Source organism: Schistocerca nitens, chromosome 4, assembly GCF_023898315.1.
Source record: "Schistocerca nitens isolate TAMUIC-IGC-003100 chromosome 4, iqSchNite1.1, whole genome shotgun sequence".
Classification (NCBI taxonomy): domain Eukaryota; kingdom Metazoa; phylum Arthropoda; class Insecta; order Orthoptera; family Acrididae; genus Schistocerca; species Schistocerca nitens.
The window spans coordinates 908,840,413-908,862,842 of record NC_064617.1 but is presented as its reverse complement, the minus strand read 5'-3'; the positions used below and the strand labels follow the sequence as shown (position 1 = coordinate 908,862,842).

Below are 22,430 nucleotides of genomic sequence, written 5' to 3'. Positions count from 1 at the left end.
AGTGACACAGTCACCATACAGAGGAACTTCATGCATTGTTACTCAAGGTGAAGATCCCCACACTCAACATTTCTGTCCATAAGATGATCCAGGGCCAGTTGTCATCAACTTCAATCCTTCCAAGAAAGTGGAGAGTGAAGTCAGCATTCTGCTGTGCAAGCTGCTGTATGATATGGATCTTGAACAGATACCATTTGTGAATGGTTCGAGGCACCTTCCATACAGTGGACTATAAGATGCTCGACTATTGTGACACAGCACGCACACTGCCATGATGATCGGGAATTGCAAGCAGCGTTGTCTGCCATGGCAACAGCAATTTCATCAGTCACCTGTGGTGCAACCGGTCATCAGCCTCTTCCTTGAGTGACGCCCAGTTCTGCAATTGATTTGAACTTGTTCATCATGCTCTGCACAGCAGGTCGAGAAAGAAGGCCCTTCCATAATACTTTTAGCTGTCAATATTCTCAAAGTGCAGTTGCAGCATTGCTGTTGTTTTAACAACAGAGCTTCGTCAATAATGCCCTGCTCCTTTTGTTCAAGGTCATGTTGACACATCAACAAGTGCACTGTGACTGGTCATGTGTGTGAGACTTTGATTCTTTATGACTGATCATGGCACCTGGTGGCCATAGTTAGAATTGGACGGTGGTGCTGTGACACATGGAAATCGTGCAACCCATACTCTGGACGTTAATGCTACCAAGTTTGCACTCATACGGTAATTATTTTCCATGTTATAATGTGTTAGTTTAATTATAACCACATACCGTACGTACAACAGTAATAAAAAATAAAACCATAAAAAACACTTACCAATCAAGGCCAACTGACAGACAAATCAAGCAATAGCAAAAACAATACATCATCAACACAATCTCTCAAATAGCAAGCCTAGACTTCTCGAGCCAGAAATCCCTCCAGATAGAATGCTATATGTTGTTGTGCCGAAGACGACACATATACTGGTTCCTGACCTAAGATGCGGCAGCTTTGTCCTCATACCTACTCAACAAATGTAACACTTCACACACTCAGCAATTAAACCAAATAATTGTACAAATTAAATTGTGTTCAAGATGTCATCTCCCATTGCAACATGCTGGGACCTACTCATGAACTTTTTTGTCACATCTGTAACTAACAAAAAATCAAAAGCCATCTACAAACACGATACATTTCAGATACACCACACTATCATGATGTCATACAACACAACACAGGTATGTCATGAGTCAAAACAAGTGAGTGGCATCAAACACTCAGATTGACCGAATTGGAATACATGCTTTGAAAATTTGAATGTATCAGGGATAAAATATAGTTAGTGAAAGGTTATCTGTAACTTGTATTGAAACCAGACAGCACTTATAAAGAATCAAATATTAGTTGAGAAGAGAATTAGATATGACAGATTTTATTCAGTCTGTACACTGAATATGCAGTAAAGGAAGTGAAAGAGAAATTTGGGAAAGAAACGTAAGTTCAGTGAGAAGAAATAGAAACTTGACATTTACATTGTAATTCCGTCAGAATAACTTGAAAGAGCAGTTGAACAGAATGGATAGTGACCTTGAAAAGAGGCTATAAGATTAAGAGCAGCAAAATCACTATAGGTTAGTGTAAGGGAATGTAGTCAAATTAAATCAAGTGACACTTAGGTAATCAGATTCAGTCGTTTGGGGAGAAAGACAAATGACGTTGACAGGCTATACAATGCAGACTGGCAATTTAGCGAGAAAAGTATTTTCAAAAAATGAGATATTTATTACTATTGGATATAAGTGCTAAGAAATCTTTTCAGATTTTATTAAGTGTAATGTTGTACAAAAACCAAATATGGATTGTAAAACCGTTCAGAAGGAAAGGGGATTTTGAAATGTGGCTGCAGAATAATGCTGGAGATTAGATGTGTTGATCAAATAGCTAATTAGGTGCTAATGAATCTTATTGGGGGGAAGAGAAAATTGTAGCACAACTTGACTGAAAGAGAGGATTGCTTGATTGGACACATCCTGAGTCATCAGTGAAGTATGGGCAGTAGTAACTGTGGAGGGAGGCCAAGATTTGACTACAGTAAGCAGGTTCAAATGAATCTTGTTTACTGTAGTTATGTAGAATTTCTGCTTTCGTGTTGTTCAATAAAAATATTTCTTTCTTCTTCAGCCATAATGCAAACTTATTTTATGATTTTCCTTGTATTAATTTTCCTCCAGCTTTAATCATTTTTATTGAACAATAATTATTTTAAGGTGCCTACCCATTATTCGTACCTTTAATTTGTATCCACATCATCTGGCATTACTTCTAGAACTTAATTTTTTGCCTGATTACTGGCAACTAACTGTGTTTCGTCTCATTAAGGCTACAAACATTTAAAGAAATGACTTGTTCTTTACTGTTAGTTACTATACCATCTGCCACCTTAACTTATGAAATATGATGTCCACAGTTCTTTCTTTTCCTCATATTATTTTTCACATTAAATGTTCATTGTGCCCTATCTTGTCCTGTTAAAGCCATTTTGAATATTTTTTGTGTAACTCACCCTATCCAATCATGTTCCTTTTATAATTTGCTTGAAACTTGCACCTACTTCCCATTTAAAGAATAGTCCAATTATCTGTCTGCTTTGATCCATGATGTCAGCAATGTGGCGGAAATGACCATTCTCAGCATCTCCAATATGGCGCCCATGACGTCACTACATAAACACGACAACAAACATGAAAATACACATAAATACGACAGTAACATCTCCCTCCAAAAATATAATCACACTAACAGAACAACCGCAGTAAAATGGGGGTTTTAGGGTGAGGACTAGCCAAATATAAACATAAAAAAACGCTCAAAATGACGACAAAAAAGTGACAAAAACACAAAATTACCACATTCTGCTTCACTCACGAAATCCACAAGAATTGGACACTTCCGTTGACCTATATAGCTCAACTGCAACTATCGATAACACAAAATAACTAAAAACAACAAAAATTGGACTCGGACAAGGTCAGCCACAGCTGACGATACCAAAACACACACAGCTGCAATGAAAAAAATTGGAATTGAACATTTCTCTTGATCACAGCTGACAGTACCAAAACACAAACACTCACAATTGCGATAAATAAAACCAAACCCACAACATCTCAAAAACACGTACAACATCACAACCCACAAACAATAGACCCAAAAAAATGACTACTTACCACCAACAACAACAACAAATTTCGACACTACACACTGGGTTAGTCACTCCAATCACCCCCTCGCACGCGCACGTCTCACACGCACACACACACACACACACACACACACACACACACACACAAAGAAAACTCCCAAACCACCCACAACCTACCAACGCCAATCCAAACACCCCCCCCCCCAAAAAAAAAAAAAAATCCAACTAATAAAAACCACAAAATAAATGAAAAGCACACATTTCAACTCAAAAACAACTGCAACCTGTACATCTTACTCACTGCCCTCAGAAAAACACTATAATGCCCAGGGATGCTCTTCCGCCAGCAATACTCATCTAAATGAGATTGCACGTTAGAAGAGCGCCTCTTCCCCCTCCCTATGACTGGTTTAACCACCCTCCAAAACCCCTCTATTGTATTAGTATACGCCCCAGTTTCGTATTTTTTAAACTCTAAACTATGTAATGATCATAACCCCTCTTACCCAAATCCCCGTATTATGAAAAAGCATCTGAAACTGCAGTACTCACCTCCTCAATATACTCTTCAGTTAACCACATCAATTCCCTCTTAGTATGCCCCTCCAAAACCCTGACAACACAGTCTCCATACCCACCCTCCGAAGTAACAGCCCCCCACACCCATAAACCAACTGGAGACTTACCCTTCCTATACTTCCTCTTCCCCAAACTGTGACTCATCTATCTCAACCACCAACAATAAAGGTTGAATCTTTGACAATGCCAGCCACTTGTGCTACGAAATCATTAAGCAAATGTCAGCGAAAGATTCTTAGATAAAACCAACATAACTTACATCCTTGCTCAACACATACCTGTCTAAAGCATAGTGCACAACATTCTTAAATTGTATCCATTGATATGCCATACAGGAAACACATTTTCTTCTCAGCAAGTTCTGCTGACGTTCGGTTTCTTACCATTCCTGCTGTTGTGTACGAAGTTTCCCACTGAAGGAGGAGACCATTCTAGAATTAAGTAACTTAGATCTGTGGTTAGACTATAAATAAGTCTGTCAACACAACCTTCATTCCAAATACTATTAAAGGCACAAAAGAAATATTATTAGTATTCTATTCTCTTTGTGTTTGCATGCACATGATGTCATGTCACCATTATGTCACAGGACAAAGCCTACAACTGATACCAGTAGGTTCATTTAATCAAAAAAATTAAATTAAATGGCCCTGCTATGGCATATGAATAACTCTTAGGAATTATTGATTGGTATAACTCTGCACACTGTACTAAATGGTGAGTATTCACCAGAAACAAAAATAGGCTAATGTTTGGCATGGTCAAAGAAACTTGATGGAACAGCTGAGAGTGTGATTCTTTATACCAAAGTACCGCGCACAGGTAATTTTAGGATAATTCAGAACAAGTTAGACTAATGATCTACTTCTCTTAAGAGTAGAGTGAAAGTTAATGTTAAGAATTAGAAAGAGGATCCTTGCAGTTATTCAGTATTGACATAGCATAAGTAATATGTTGCTGTCATCATTTTCACTCATTAAATATGTAGGAGTAATTTTAGGAAGTCAAACATCTATAAATTGTAGCAAGAGCAAAATGGACAACATTGGTCTTCGAATATGTACTGCAAATGTAAGGGAGAGTCTGTAAAAGGCCAGTATCCAGCCTGTTCTTGAGCATTTTGAATCTCCTCCAGGTCGCATTAATGGAGAAGATCATTGGAATACAGAGACATGCTGCTAGATGTGTTACAACTCAGTTCAGTGAGTACGACAGCACTATAGAGATGACCAGGTAGCATATTGAATTTTGTGCATGTTTTCAGGGGAATTAGTGCCATTGTTTCAATTTGTATTATTATTAATACTGATGTTCCTTTCATTTTCATTTGTGCACATAATTTTTGTTTTGTACAATAAAATAAAAAGTTGTAATTCTTTCTACATCTACATCCATACTCCACAAGCCACCTGACGGTGTGTGGCAGAGGGTACTTTGAGTACCTCTATCGGTTCTCCCTTCTATTCCATTCTCGTATTGTTCGTGGAAAGAAAGATTGTCGATATGCCTCTGTGTGGGCTCTAATCTCTCTGATTTTATCCTCATGGTCTCTTCACGAGATATATGTAGGAGGGAGCAATATACCGCTTGACTCCTCTGTGAAGGTATGTTCTCGAAACTTCAACAAAAGCCCGTAGCGAGCTACTGAGCGTCTCTCCTGCAGAGTCTTCCACTGGAGTTTATCTATAATCTCCGTAACGCTTTCGTGATTACTAAGTGATCCTGTAACGAAGCGCGCTGCTCTCCATTTAATCTTCTCTGTCTCTTCTATCAACCCTATCTTGTACGCATCCCACACTGGTGAGCAATATTCAAGCAGTGGACGAACAAGTGTACTGTTACCTACTTCCGTTGTTTTCAAATTGCATTTCCTTAGGATTCTTCCAATGAATCTCAGTCTGGCATTCGCTTTACCGACGATCAACGTTATATGAGGGGTGTTCAAATCTATATTATTAGGAAGAATTTGATTCAGGTGAATGGTGGACACGGCTGTAAATATCATTTGTAGACTTCAGCCAAAAGACTAGTCTGAAATCTGTCCAGGCTACTCTTTACGCATTCCTACGGGAAGAGCTTCCCCCCACCAATTCCTCTCACCACCAGTAAGTTACATTTTGCATATCATTTCTATTCATGTAATCTGTCTGGAAATGACTTCTACAGGCACCAGACTCCCCCCTCCATCTCCCTCCCCAGGGTGCAAGCTTGGCTACTACAAGGCCCCAGCATTTACAGCTCTACTTCCTTTTTCTGTACTGCAAACCTATATTTAGACTATGTCTTACTTCCTCTGACTTTCCATCGGATGACCCTTTTGGTGCAGACCGTGCCTGGACTTGGTTCACGATTTTGGTCTTAATTTTTAGTTTCACTCTTGGCGCTACCTACACCTCCCATTAATGATTATATGGTCCCCATTATTGGGTTTGACCTACCAGAAGTGCCTGTTGTGTGCCCACTCTGGTGTATGCTCTGCCCCTGTGCCCTGTCAATCTGGCACAATTCATTTCTGTTGTAGTACACCTACAACCCAGCACGATAACCATCCCATTGTTGGGGGGGTCATCGAGTTCCTGCACAGAGGGTAGCCCTCTGACAATGCAAGGATTGCACTGTTGGTGCTGGTGGCCACACAGCCCCAGCAGTCTCTTGAAATGGAAAGGCCTTGCATGATGCAACAGAGTATGTTCCCAGTCCATTCCCTTCCCTGACCACACCGTAGGAGGAATGCAGGACTATACGACAAGGAGCAGAATCGTCCCCCTTCCCCTTCCCACCCATTACATGGTCTGTATGGGGCCTGACAGGGCCAACTTTTTGGCCACAAAGACTTTATTTTTTGTGGAAAACGTTGAAGACAAACATGGGGAAGTTGCAGCCATCTCTAAGATGAAGAGTGGTTTCCTTCTGATTAAAACGCCATATTCTGCCCAGTCACCGGTTCTGCTCCTGAAATGCCCGCTAAACCCACTGGGCAGAGTAGGTAACTAGGATTGTGGAAACGACCAAATAAGGTTGGGGTCAGTTTCACCTTCTAATTGAATTATTTATTGTAATTTAATAACACATTTACAACCAAAGCGGCACATAGCCAGACCTTTACCAAATGCAACTTTTTCACGCCTGAAGGCTTCCAAACAAGAAATCTTAAAAATCAAAAAGATAAAAATGCAGTTAAAAAAGCAAATAAAATAATTAGAAAAACATATATCACAACTAGGTGGAAAGCCTCAAGGCAAAGTAGATAGAACAAACATATGCAAGGTGCAATACAAATGGCTGAAGGCCACAAGTAAGTTTCCAAATTTAAAGTATATTACTGTAATCTTTTAAAGGCAGAAGGCCGCAATGTTTAAGCTTGAAAGATAATTTTAAGAATAAAGTTGCAAGGCTGAAAGCCCACAATTCATTTTCCAGAATTTTTTTAAAAAAATATAACCACAAGCCTTAAATATTTAAGTAGCTGAAAACAGATAATTAAACACCAGTGGGAAAGACAATGGCACTCAGAAGCCTCCAAGGAGGTCATTCTGCCCTTGTTTACTTAGGTGAGCCCAACTACACTTGATTACTGTCTGCATTACTATCTCATCTCCCACCACCTTTCCTAGTCTTCAGTGACTTCAACGCCAATAACTGTTTGTGTGGTTGTACAGTGATGACTGATCATGGTAAAGACATCAAAACTTGACTGGTACGGCTCTATCTTTGCCCCCTTGAACTCTGGTGCCCCCACACACTTCTTGTGGCACACAGAACTTACTCGGCCATTGATCTCTCCTTGTGCAGCTCTGGTTTTTTACCATCTATCCACTGGAGAGTCTATGATGACCTGCGATCACATACCTCTCCATCACAGATATGGGCAAAGATAGACACCTCTATAGCTTCCAGTCCCCTACAGGTTACCAAGCACTTCCTTAGATGATGGCATTTATACTGATCCAGACACTATCGCTGAACATTTTGCTGAACATGATGCTTGCTCATCTACTTCTGACAACTACCACCCCACCTTTCAGTTCGTTAAACAGTGGTGGAGCAAATACACTTATCTTTTACTACACACCAGGTGGAGGCGCATAATGCTCCGTTCAGTGACTGGGAACTCTCCAGTGCCAAAGCCCACTGCCGTGCTATGGCCCCAGGACCAGACTGTATCCACAACCAAATGCTGTGAAACACCTCTCAGTGGATTGTCAGTGTCACATACTTGCCCTCTTTAATCAAATCTGGAATGAGGGTGAGTTCTCATCTTGATAGCGAGAAAGCGCAATAGTTCTGGTACTGAAACTGGATAAGAACACACTGGAGATGGACAGTTATTGCCCTGTCAGCCTTACCAACATTATCTGTAAGTTGCTGAAATCCATGGTGAGCAAGTGGCTGTGTTGCCCGATTGAGTCTTGGGGCCTTTTGCTGCATCTCAGGACAGTTTTTGCAAAGGCCGCTCCACTATCAATAATTTAGTTCACCTGGAGTCCACCATCCGGAGAGCCTTTGCCTGTCGTCAGTATGTCATCGCTGTCTTTTTCGACCTATAGAAGGTGTATAACACAAAATGACATCACCACATACTTACTACATTGCATTAGTGGGTTCACCAAGGTCCACTCCCAATTTCTGTCAAGAACTTCCTGTCGCTCCATATGTTGCAGGTTCAAGTGGGTGCTTCACTCAGTACCTCCCATATCCAAGAAAACGGGATCTGCAGGGCTCTGTAACAAGTGTCCCTCTCTTTTTGGTGGCCATCAGTGGCCTAGTAGCAGCTGTGGGGTCTGTGGTATCGCCTTCCATATATACCAACGATTTTTGCTTTTCTTATTGCTCCTGTAGTACAGATGTTGAGCTTCGCCTGCAGGGCGCGACACAAAAGGCGCAGTCATGGGCTCTCACCCATGGCTTTCGGTTTTCAGGTGCCAAGACTTATATTATGCACCTACGTCACCATCACCCAGAGCTTTACCTACATGATCAATTACTTTTTGTAGTTGAGCTGCACCACTTTTTGGGATAGGTCTTTAATTCCTGGCTGTTGTGGCTTTCCCAATTTCGCCAACTTATGCAAAAGTGCTGGCAATGCCTCAGTAACACTAGCTGGGGTGCTCACAGGGAATCCACTGTCCTCTGTTGACTCCGCATTGGCCACTCTTAGCTGACCCATGACCACATTGTCCGATGTAAGAACCCCCCTCACTGCTGATGTGGAGCCTGCCTGACGGTGGCCCACATATTCATAGACTACCCTAATTTGGGTGCTTTGAGACGGCATCTTGATCTTCCTGACACACTCCCATTGGTACTAGCAGATGACACCAAAGTGGCTGATCTGATGTTGTGTGTAGCATGCGAAGGTGGTTTCTGTTCATCCCTGTTAGGCAAAGCTTTTTGGAGTCATTGACCGCCTGAAGGTTTGGTGTGGTAACCCCCCGCCCCCTTAATTCCTTTGTTGGCCTATGCTCGGTGGCCCAGCCTGGTCTCTACCATTTCCACCTTTTTATTCTATTTATTGTCCTTCATTTCTTGTTTTTAACGCCTTACCTTGACTGATCTTTAAATGGTTTGTCTGTGCTGCCTTTTTTCTGAGCTTTTATCTCTATTTTTTATTGTGTTAGTTACACTTAAGCTTTCCAGGATTTGCCTTTTGCTTCCATCCTTTGACGGCCACTAAGGATATGCCACTTAACCGATGTAGGGACTGATGACCTTGCAGTTCCTTTCAATTGAAACCAACCAATCAACCAACCAACCAACCAACCAACTGACCGACCATCCCCCCCTCCCCCACTTAAAGTAAAAATGAAAATGGAACTACAGGTATGAAATATATGTGTGTCACAAGAAGACCTTGTGTTCAGACATGTGAAGAGTTTATTATTCATAATAGATGTAAGAAGTGTCGTTATTCTACATTTGTAAATCTGTATATAGTTCAGATGACAACTTTGCCTTTATCCTAACCGATTTTCCATTGTAGCAGTTATTAACATTTTACTGTCACACAGGTAATTACATCAATCTGCATAACTTTCCCATCAGTTAAATTCTATTGCTACTTTATCTTGTTTCTCTGCCTTCTGACTTCTCCTTTTTTGACTTGGAAAAATGAACTCTGAAGTTGTTTAAACATTAAACTGGAATTCTGTCTATTATTTCTGGCATTGACTGTCATTCTTCATGATTTTTCATATAAATTAGCACATGTAGACTGTATTTTCTGTGATAGTGTTACGATTAACATTTTGTATTATGGACAGAGAAATGTTCACAAAGCTGTAGCAGATGAAAATAGGTAGATTGGTGTAAAATTGCTACTTTTAATTTTGAAATATGGAACTCCTGGCAGGAAAGATGAAGTGGGAGAAAGAAAGAAAGAAAACTGGGATAGCTTAAGAATGCAGGAAATGTCATTTAGCATGCCAGATCAAGAACAACTTCCCTCATAGTTTCTCTGATACATTTCTTTTTACCTAAGGTCCAGGATGAACAGTTTTATAATCATAAGCATTACCAGTTTCTTTTCCACCTAGCCTTTCCTCACTTCTGCCAGAAAAGGGAGTCCCACATTACGGAAGATAAAAGTTTTATGTCTTTCTACATCTTCCCATCTGCTGCTGCTTGGTGATCAGTTTTCTCTATAAATATTTTAACTGAATTTACTTCTTTGACTTTACAGGTGCAAAGGGCTTGCCTTTTAATGTTGTTCACAGCCCACCAGTCAGTTTCAAGGCTCTCCACAGGCATTTGTTCATCCCACATGTCGAAATCAAAGTGAAAATTATTGACGTGGAACGCAGCGTGACAACTCATATTCTGAACCCAAATCTGTGAGTGACATTTCTTTTTTCATTCTTTGTCTCCTCGTGAGATGAAATTTGTTGTAATATTAAATTGTTGAGGCTGGTTGACATATAGTTTGTTGGCTTTTGCCTTGGGATATTTGGCTGACACTTTTCTCAGGATCATCAGCTGACGTTTAACAAATTCTCTGACATTTCACCATCACGAATGGTGGGATTGCCAAATGTTTACCCTCCATTGCAGAGTCCACCACCAGAAATGGATGGTGAATCTTTGGTATTATCAGTCACTTGTACTGGCGAAACATCAAAAAAATTGTTAAACATCAACAGAAGTTCTTGAGGCAAAAGCCATTGAGAGATAAATCATTTATTGTTATAATCTTTCAAAGGTATAGTAGTACCATTAAGTTCCATTTTGTACACGTTCTAGTAAGATGACTCCAAAAACAAAAACTGCTACCGGGCCTCAGCTCTTTCGTGGATATGTGTGTGGGGAACAAGGGGCGCTGAGCTATAGCAGCCTCTCTTCTCTCCTGGTCTGCATCCCGTCCCCTATTCACTCTTTCCCATCCTATCTCCTCCGCCTCCTGCCACCCCCTCCCCCCTCTTTCTCCCTCGGTGTTTCCCTTTACAATGACCTTGCTGTTCCCTCGGTTCTGCTATTCCTTTTTAGTCTTCTCTTACATTTCCTCTCCTCTTTTTTTCCCAGCTTTTCCTGGTCTCTATTGAGGTTTGACTTCCCTTACTAAATTGTTTCCTTAGTGTGAGCCATTTGGGGAAGAACTCCATTCCTGGCATCTGTGATGTGGGTTCCTCTCCTCCCCTCCTTCCCCTTTTCCTTCACTGCTGTAGCCTCCATCCCTCTTCCCCCCCTCCCCCCCATCCCGCCCGCTAGGTCATCAGCACAGCAGCAAGTCCATGTGGTGGGGCTGTTGTGTACCCATCTGGCTGAGCCCCATGTCTATGCAGTGATAACACTTCTGGTAACTTAGCTGTCACCACCCCATGTACGCATAGGAGTGATTTCCCATCTTTTTGGGGCATCAGAACTTTCAGCAACTACCAATGTGCCAGGCGGCCCTTGCTGTTGCTGGGTGGCACCCACGGGGTAAGCCCCTGATCAGAGTGGGTGGTACCATGGTGGATGGTACATGAAGCATGCTAAAATCCACACTTCTGGCCTTTCTTCTGTGTCTGCCAATAGAGATACAGTCGGTTAGATCTCTGCACGTACATTTGCTTCTTTGGCCTTCTGCTTTCCTTTTGTAGAAAGCATTGAAGTTAAGTTTGGTGAAGTTGATTCCCTTAGTAAGATGAGCTCTGGTTCCTTACCGATTGAAAACTCTTCTGCCAGTCAGTTTATTTGCCTTTGTGCTTGTGAACACTTAGGAGACATCCTGGTGAGTATTATTCCTCACCAATCCTTAAATATGACTCAGAGCACTATTTTCCACAGGAACCTCATTCTTCAACCTGATACGGAATTCAGGACTAATCTGGCACAGCGCAGTGTTCATTTCGTCCAGTGAGTCTAGAGAGGTCCTAAGGACAGTTGTATTGGTACCAGCACTTTCATCCTCTTGAGCGGGATATCCTTCCAAAAAAAATCAAACTTATGTTTTAGTATTGCAAAATGAAGTTCACCTCCCATGTACTGTTTCTCGTGTCTCCATTTTGGTCGCATGCCTTCACATTATGAGGCGACTCTTATTTGTGGTGACTGCAGCCGCTCTCTCCCTGTGGGGAGTCCTTGCACCCCACCACCCAAGTGCGTGAATTGTTCCAGCTCAAATTATCCTTGCTTGCCAGATTTCCCAGTCTGTGAAAAGGAAAGGATGATTCAGGAATGCATAACACTCAACTGTCTTATCCTGCTCTGATGCATGATGGAAATTTGACTGTCTCCACCTAGCATCTTCCACAACTACCTTCACTTCTGTTGCATCCTTTCTTCCTCTTCCTTCCTTTTCTTCCTCCTTGGCCGTTCCCATTCCCTCCCTTCAAAGAACCACTCTTTCTCCTCAGCCGGAAAAGAAACCCTCATCTCTATCTCCCACCAGGGCTGGAGCTCCCTCTAAGAGCCTTCCCAACCCCCGCAGGACAGAAGCCTGTTACTTAGAGTAGCAAGTGGGACCCACACTCTTCGTCCTCAAGGCCACTATTTCTGTGACTTATTCTCTTCCCAGCCACACCTCCTCTCACTCTCCAAAGGAGCAGAAGATGCACAAGTCCCTGACATCCCAGGGGATGTCACCCCTTTCCTCTCAGTCAGGGTTCAATCATACGTTTATGGACATCACTCTGTCCTTACCAGTGACAGACACTGGCATAGCAAGGTGATCGATTCTGGCCCGTTCAGTATCTGCCCAGGCTCTTGTACTGCTCTACTCCAACAGAACTGTAGCGGTTACTATTGTCACCTTCCAGAATTACAGTCTTCCTTGGTGATCTGTAGCTCATGTTGTATTCCAGGAATATCATTTCATGGAGACACATTTGCCAACTCTTTGTGGTTTCCAAGCCTTCTGCCGGAACCGGGTCAGGCCTTTGCAAACCTCCAGTGGTGTCTGTACATTGGTCCACACAGACATTGTTAGTTTCTGGGTTCCTCTTCAAACTGCATTGGAAGCAGTGGCTGTTCAGATCCATTTAGACTTAGCAGTAACAATATGCAATCCTTGACTCTCCCCAGACCACCCTGCTACTTTTCCTGCTTTTCTTGCCCTCCTTCGACAGCTCCCTCCTTCCTTCCTTCTCCTTAGGGATTTTAATGCACATCACTCTCTGTGGGGCAGTTCTGCGACCACCAACTGGGGCAGGATTGTTGAAGACCTGCTGCCAGGTCTTCATCTCTGCCTCCTCAGCACTGGAGCTTCCATACACTTTAGTGTGGCACAAGGCACTTCCTCGGCCATTGACCTTTCCAACTGTAGCCCTTGATTCCTGCCCTCTGTTCGACAGGAGCTCATGACGATTTGTGCGACAGTGATCATTTTCCAATTGTCTCTTCTTCAGCATCACTCAACTGGATGACCTTCCAAGTGGGCCTTTACTAATGTGGATTGGGATGCCTTTTCATTGGCACCATACCCAATGGCTCCACCACACGACGGCATTGATGACTCCGTACAGAGTTGGACTGACACTGTCCTATCAGCAGCTGCTGCAGCGATTCCCTCTTCCTCAGGATCTCCCTTACAGAAGAGTGTCCCTTGGTAGATCCCCGAAATAGCTGCAGCTGTTAAAGATCGTCGTCATGCCCTCCAATGCTACAAATGGCATCCATCTCTCGACCACCTCCTGACCTTTAAATGTTTTTGTGCCCAGACATGTTATTCAATTAAATGCCAGAAAGGATTTGTTGGGAACAATATTCACTATCATAGAACTGCACACTCCCTCTTCACAGGTATGAGCAATGATTAGGTGTACCTTTGGCCACCATTCTCCTACAGGTGTCACAGGAATTTCCCTGAATGGTGTTACCTTTACAAGCCCAGACTCTATCACTGAGCATTTTGCTCAGGCCTTGGGGCCAGACCACTTTCCACCTGCATTCTGTCTTCTCAAATACCATCTGAAATGACTTCCTTTATCTTTGTTTTCCAGTTATGTGGAGCCTTATAATGCTCTGTTTAGTGGTTGTTCTGCTTGATTCTGTTTTGAGTGGCACTCTTTTCAATATCCATCAATGGGCCAGTGGCGGCTGTGGAATACATGGTGTCCTGCTCTTCGCATGCTCATGACTTTTGCATTTATTTTTATTCCTCTGAATGGGCATTGCTGAATGCAGATTGCATGGAGCAGTACACAGAGTGCAATCTTGGGCTTTTACCCATGGCTTCCAATTTTTGGCTGCAAAAACCTGCATTATGCTTTTCTGTTGTCACCCTACAGTGCATCCCCATCCATATCTGAAACTTGATGGCCAGCCTTCAGTGTGTTGGACTCATCATTTCTTGGGACTGGTCATTGATGCCTGGTTGACATGGTTTCACTGTCTTTGTCAACTAAAGCAGAAATGTTGCTCACACCTCAATGCTCTTCGATGTCTCGGCAATACTAGCTGGGTTGCAGATCACTCTGCTCTGCTGCAGCTCTACAAAGCATTGGTCCAGTCTTGTCTAGATTGTGGGAGTCTCTCATACTTCTCAGCGGAATCGTTGATGTTACATATGCTGGACCTGATACGTCAGTTTGGGATTTGACTGTCAGCTGGCGCCTTTCAGACTAGCCTCATGATCACCCTCCTAAGGGAGGCAGGAGTTCCACTATTGTGTGGTTCTCTGCACCAACCACAGTTGATTGCTTATGCATTAAGCATTCACTGCTTCCTGGAGCAACTGAACTACTGCCATCTCCTCTTTCCAGATACAGAGATCTGTCTCCCGCAACTGCTGCTCATTTCCTTACTCATGCTCCTCATTCCCCTTTACACCCTCCTTCCCATCTGCCCCCTCCTTCCCCATCTGCCCCCTTCTTCCCCATCTGCCCCCTTCTTCCCCATCTGCCCCCTCCTACCCCATCTGCCCCCTCCTTCCCCATCTGCCCCCTCCTTCCCCATCTGCCCCCTCCTTCCCCATCTGCCCCCTCCTTCCCCATCTGCCCCCTCCTTCCCCTCTTTTCCCCTCTTGCCCCCTCCTTCCCCTCTTGCCCCCTCCTTGCCATCTGCCCGCATCTTGCCGTCCATCCCCCCTTGGTGTTCTTACTTTTGTCGACCTGGCTGTCCAACTGGTTTCCTATATTCCTTGCAGTTTTGTTCCCCCTTGCCTTTATTTTTTCATCCTTCCTTTTTGGTATCTGACCTCCTCTTCTAAATTTTTCTCTCCATAATGTGAGCGATTTAGGGAAGAATTCCTTCCTAGCGCCTACAGTGTGGATTCCTCTCATCCTTTCCTTCTCTGCCATAGTCCCCTCTGCCCTGCTAGGTCATCAGGACGTGTAGCCAGTCTGTATGGTGGGGCTGTTATGTACCGATCTGGCTCAGCCGCTTCACAGGGTACCTGAACTGTTGCTTCCACATGTATGCCTAGGAGTCGTTGCTTGTCATTCTGGAGCATCGGAACTCCCAGCAACGACTAAGCTCCAAAAAATTAGCTGTTCTCCTACAGCCATCTCTTCAATTGGTAATGGATTATTTAACACTTAACGCTGCTTCTTACGATCCTGCAGGCCTCTCTTTTCTGGCTACACTCTCGAAGGGGATCCAGGCTCGCCAGCTTTTTGTGAAAAACTTTTCCTGTTACTTGGTCTGCACTAGGATGAACCACGACAAAGCTTTCATTTTTGTGAAAAATATCAAACACAAGTTTGGTGAAGTTGAATCTCTGAGTAAGATGTGATTTGGTTCGCTATTGGTCAAAACTACTTCTGCCACCCAATCTGCATGTAATTCGTTCCTGTGTGAAAGTGGTTTTTCTTTTCAGTTCTAAGGTCTTTAATCTCCCTCTGGAGTAGGGGCAGGGCAGTGAGGGTTGGGGTGTCTCTCACTGTAAGCTGTGTTTGGAGATTCCTGACTACCCTCCCTGGCCAAGATCCTCTTCCTTTTACTCTGTTTTTATAGCCTTTTAGATTTGGTTAAGCTCCTTTTACAATACGCACTTTTACATTCTAGTGGTTGAACGCTTTTGAATAGCAGGTGGTCTTGCCTGTACTGCATCAGAAGTGGGATATTTCCTGCCTCTAGCATAGTCTTGGGGTTGCCCACTTGCTGACTTCCCTCCTTTTGTTTTCACCATTGACAGCCTGACTGCACTTTTACGTTTTTTAGCCTTTTACCTATTATCGTTATGACTCTTCTGAGATGTAAATCCGTACGGATGAAGCACCTTTGAAACAAGGGACTGATGACCTTGCTGTTTGGTCCCTTTAACCCCAATCAAGCAACCAACCATATTCTGCTGGTCTGCCTCCACCTTTTGGCCCTTCTCACTAAATATGGCCTCACTCCCTCCTTGTCTCATGTGTTAGCAGACGACAGTCATATGGTTACATCAGTCCTCGGTTTTCTTCGCAAAAGTGGTTTGTCCTCTCAGGTTTAAGTCCTTGAATTTTCCTCTGGAATTTCAGTCCCTCAGTTAGCATAGCTGTTGGTTACGGAGGCCTCAACCTTACCTCCATACAGTCCAGGTTCTCCCCGCCATTTTCCCTACATTTTGTCTAGTGAGTTGTGCAGTTTTGTTTCCTCTTTTCTGGTTTCTTCTTCCCTATGATCATAATGGTATAGTGTGGGTGTCAGGACAGGTCGGTGATAGTTCTGGTTCCCCGGCACCCCTGCTCTCCCTATTTCCACTCACCTCTCCCTCCTGTTCTTTCCTCTTCCTCTTGCTTGACATTCCTTTTCCCTCTTTGTTTGTCTGTTACTCTTTCCCCTTGATTGCAGTGTGCTGTTTGTGTTGATTTCTGCCATCTAAGATCATGGGACTGATGACCTCACTGTTTGGTCCACTCCCCCCCCAATCAACCAACCATTCCACAGTTTACAAGCTCTTGACTGGTGTCACCCTCTACATCCCCTGGACCTGACTATCCAGCATCCCCTTTTTGTCCTCAAATGATACGGATGCTTGGTAGTCTTTGTTTGGACCCAGGCTGACCAAATTGGCTACCGGCAAGCTGCCACATGAGAACAGTGTTCCAGCAGACCTTCTATCACTGTTATGGTGTCAACTACTGAGGATTTGGAACATAGAATGGCATACTCTGACTTCTCCCTAACAAACTATGGGTGATAAAAAAAAAAAAAAAAAAAAAAAAAAAGCTCCGTCTTGAGGCCACAAGTGGCCCTTCCGGGACCGTCCGGCCGCCGTGTCATCTACCGAGGAGGATGCGGATAAGGAGGGGCGTGTGGTCAGCACACCGCACTCCCGACCGTTAGGACGGTATTCTTTGACCGAAGCCGCTACTAATCGGTCGAGTAGCTCCTCAATTGGCATCACGAGGCTGAGTGCACCCCGAAAAATGGCAACAGCACATGGCGGCGGGATGGTGACCCATCCAAGCGCCGGCCACGCCCGACAGCGCTTAACTTCGGTGATCTCACGGGAACCGGTGTAGCCACTGCGGCAAGGCCGTTGCCATGGGTGATAAAGGAGACCACAAATTTGTGTAGGTCCTCCATGTGGGCCTTTTGCAAGGACTCCATTGTCCTTTGCTGGTTCCATATGATCCATACTTGGCTGACCCATGTCACCTCCTCCATCACAAGGATCCACCGCACTGTCATTGTAGTGCCTGTTTGATGGTGATCCACATTTGTTGGACTGTCGTAACCTGGCAATCCTGTGGCAGACACTTTAATTTTCCTGACATTCTAGTCCGGGTGTAAGCAGACTATGCCTTGGTGGCTGATCTGGTTTCATGGTTTATTAATGAAGGGAGTTTTTATCGCTCTCTAAGGGAGGGCACCTCAGCATTGTCAGCCCATTTAGGAGTTGGCAGGATGTCCAGTTGCTTTCTCTGCCCCTGCTGTGCAATGGCTGTCTGGGCTTGGTGGTCTGCCCCAGTGACGCCCTACCCATTCTTTTACTCTTGTCCCTTTCTTATATGTTCTGTCTGACTTGCTGTTCTTCTTCTGTTTCCCTGATCTCGCACTGTCGCTAGTCTTTACTGTGTGTAGTTGGGTGAGGTGCCTCAGGTAAATAGCAGGGGGTATGTCCCACATCAGTTTCTGCCTTTGAGAACCCCCAGCTGCTCCCTGGATGGGGCACCTCACCTGCCTCTCTTCCTTTCCATTTTTTCTTATTCCTTTCTTGACCTTTGATTGACTGTAAGGTTTTCTTTCCTTGAGTTTCACCCACTATGCTCTTCTTTGGTGGATAGTATTGTTAACTTGCCTGTTCGAGATAGGAGGGCCTGATGATCTCATAGTTTTGTTTCTGTAATCCTTAAACCAACCAGCTGTAAACAGAAAGTACAAGATATTAGAAGAATAGATCAAGTGATCTGCTCTATGGGATTGTTACAGCCGGAACAGTAATATTTAAGTATCTTCTACAATACAAATATTTAATATAATCTTTGCAGTAAAATATTAATTTTTAAAGTCTAGTAGCTGCAGATTAAATTGAATAATTTTATTTTATTGCAAATTAGTATTGAAATGTGAATAAAGATAAAGGACTGCAGATGCAGATTCTGGCAGAATAGTTCAAGAAATACTCAACAAACATGACAGCACTTGTTTTGATCCCCTGACATCAGTCTGGTCAACTGAAAATTGCAATACCACACACACATACACACACACACACACACACACACACACACACACACACACACACACACACACACACACCTGAGTTTTTATTATGTACTGGCAACAAATCAAGTAGTATTTTTTGATGTCATTATTGTTGTAGATATACTCTGGCAATTCAACATGGAGATTTTACTTGGCAGATCAAGAAACGTTACAGCCAGTTCCAACAATTGCATCAGCAGCTTATAATGTTCCGTACTAGTCTCAATGTGCCGTTTCCTTCTCGGTCCCACCGTGAAAAACGCCACAGCTTCAGAAATGAAATATCATCGGGTGCCAAAAAAGGAGGAAAGGGAGCCTTGCCCAGGTAATCTTTCTTATTTGTCTATTTTAGCTAGAGTACCAAGGTATAGAACAATTTAAACTAAAATAAAGCTGTTGTATGAACCTCACTGTCTAGTTGCATGTGGTATAGTTTTGTTAGCTTTGCTTACAGCAAATCTGTGTACATGTGCTAATTCAAACCCAACGTAGAATTGTTACTGAATCAAATGAACAGTAGAATAAAAACAGCTTACGTTCTTTAGGGAAATGTATATACGACCAGCATAATGCTGATTTATGCTGCAAAAGATACAACACCATAGTAAGGAGTGTCACACCTAAGCATTCCACTTGATATTTCAATTCATGCCACATGCTCTAGCTTTTAATGGAACAAAAAGTCAAATCATGTCACATTGGGGATTCTGTGGAATAATTTTTTGACACTAACACAACTGCTCTAATTGTTTGCTAATATCATACATTAACTTAGCCTACTGATTTTACTACAAAAATATGTCATTAACATTGCTGAAGACATTAATAAGTGCATCTCTGTCCTACCATTATTAGTTCTGTAATGCTGGAACTGCATCCCAACATTTTGTACAGCGACCATTCTCTTACAACGTCACTAGCACCATTCAGTGTTCGGAAATGCGATGTAATGTGATGTGAAATTGACACTTCAGTTAATGTGATCCTTTATCTTGAGAGGCTTACAAATTCAGCAGTTTAAGTAATGTGGTGGAGTTTGAGTGAATTATACACCTTCCTACAGGGCAGCTTTTCCCCACTCTACAGTAAGAGTTTGTTGTTGTTGTGGTCTTCAGTCCTGAGACTGGTTTGATGCAGCTCTCCATGCTGCTCTATAATGTGCAAACTTCTTCATCTCCCAGTACCTACTGCAACCTACATCCTTCTGAATCTGCTTAGTGTATTCATCTCTTGGTCTCCCTCTATGATTTTTACCCTCCATGCTGCCCTCCAATATTAAATTGGTGATCCCTTGATGCCTCAGAACATGTCCTACCAACCAATCCCTTCTTCTAGTCAAGTTGCACCACAAACTTCTCCCCAATCCTATTCAATACTTCCTCATTAGTTATGTGATCTACCCATCTAATCTTCAGCATTCTTCTGTTGCACCACATTTTGAAAGCTTCTATTCTCTTCTTGCCCAAACTATTTATCATCCATGTTTCACTTCCATACATGGCTACACTCCATACAAATACTTTCAGAAACGACTTCCTGACACTTAAATCTATACTCCATGTTAACAAATTTCTCTTCTTCAGAAATGCTTTCCTTGCCATTGTTAGTCTACATTTTATATCCTCTCTACTTTGACCATCATCTGTTATTTTGCTCCCCAAATAACAAAACTCCTTTACTACTTTAAGTGTCTCATTACCTAATCTAATTCCCTCAGCATCACCTGACTTAATTTGACTACCTTCCATTATCCTCGTTTTGCTTTTGTTGATGTTCATCTTATATCCTCCTTTCATGACACCATCTATTCCGTTCAACTGCCCTTCCAAGTCCTTTGCTGTCTCTGACAGAATTACAATGTCATCGGCGAACCTCAAAGTTTTTATTTCTTCTCCATGGATTAAGAGTATTATAACAGAAATTCTTAAAATTAATGTTTTAAGTTGTATTGTAAGTACACTACTGGCCATGAAAATTGCTACACCAAGAAGAAATGCAGATGATAAACGGGTATTCATTGGACAAATATACTATACTAGAACTGACATGTGATTACATTTTCACGCAATTTGGGTGCTGGATCCTGAGAAATCAGTACCCAGAACAACCACCTCTGGCCATAATAACAGCCTTGATATGCCTGGGCATTGAGTCAAACAGAGCTTGGATGGCACTTACAGGTACAGCTGCCCATGCAGCTTCAACACAATACCACAGTACATCAAGAATAGTGACTGGCGTATTATGACGAGCCAGTTGCTCGGCCACCATTGACCAGACGTTTTCAATTGGTGAGAGATCTGGAGAATGTGCTGGCCAGGGCAGCAGTCGAACATTTTCTGTATCCAGAAAGGCCCGTACAGGACCTGAAACTTGCGGTTGTGCCTTATCCTGCTGAAATGTAGGGTTTCACAGGGATCGAATGAAGGGTAGAGCCACGGGTCGTAACACATCTGAGATGTAATGTCCACTGTTCAAAGTGCCATCAGTGCAAACAAGAGGTGACCGAGACGTGTTACCAATGGCATGCCATACCATCACGCCGGGTGATACGCCAGTATGACGATGACGAATACACGCTTCCAATGTGCGTTCACCGCGATGTCGCCAAACATGGATGCGACCATCATGATGCTGTAAAGAGAACCTGGATTCATCCGAAAAAATGACGTTTTGTCATTCGTGCACCCAGGTTCGTCGTCGAGTACACCATCACAGGCACTCCTGTCTTTGATGCAGCGTCATGGGTAACCGCAGCCATGGTTTCCAAGCTGGTAGTCCACGCTGCTGCAAACGCCGTCAAACTGTTCATGCAGATGGTTGTTGTCTTGCAAACATCCCCATCTGTTGACTCAGGGATTGAGACATGGCTGCACGATCCGTTACAGCCATGCAGATAAGATGCCTGTCATCTCAACTGCTAATGATACGAGGCCATTGGGATCCAGCACGGCGTTCCGTATTACCCTCCTGAACCCACTGATTCCATATTCTGCTAACAGTCATTGGATCTCAACCAACGCGAGCAGCAATGTCACGATATGATAAACTGCAATCGCAATATGCTACAACCCGACCTTTATCAAAGTTGGAAACGTGATGGTACGCATTTCTCCTCCTTACATGAGACATCACAATAACGTTTCACCAGACAACGCCTGTCAACTGGTGTTTGTGTATGAGAAATCGGTTGGAAACTTTCCTCATGTCAGCAAGTTGTAGGTGTCACCACCGGTGCCAACCTTGTGTGAATGCTCTGAAAAGCTAATCATTTGCATATCACAGCATCTTCTTCCTGTCGGTTAAATTTTGCGCCTGTGGCACATCATCTTCGTGGTGTAGCAATTTTAATGCCCAGTAGTGTATTATTGACACTGTAATTCAGTATTATTTCATAGTGATAATCACTTAATTGTATTGCACTTAAATAAAATGTACATCCTTGAGCTCTCCCTGCATACTGTAGACCCCACTCTATGGAATCCATGAAATATGAATAAAGTAATGTAATTGTGATCCACTGTGCAGAATGGACAGCAGTCCTCATCTTATTTATTGCACATCTTTTAATGTTAACCCCAACTGTGCACATGAAAGGTGATATTTACCTGTATCT

The 22,430-nt window shown here is 43.0% G+C and overlaps 1 protein-coding gene across 2 annotated transcripts in view; it reads left to right on the top strand.

The window, feature by feature from the left end:
* Positions 1-22,430, top strand: part of LOC126253478 (phospholipase D1) — a 206,085-nt gene that overhangs the window by 5,398 nt on the left and 178,257 nt on the right. The window contains exons 2-3 of one of the 2 annotated variants that reach the window (XM_049954837.1): positions 10,446-10,596; positions 18,933-19,139. In XM_049954837.1, coding sequence (XP_049810794.1) covers positions 10,446-10,596; positions 18,933-19,139 — 358 coding nt within the window. The remainder of the gene's footprint in view (positions 1-10,445; positions 10,597-18,932; positions 19,140-22,430) is intronic. The other variant, XM_049954838.1, reaches the window with a different exon arrangement.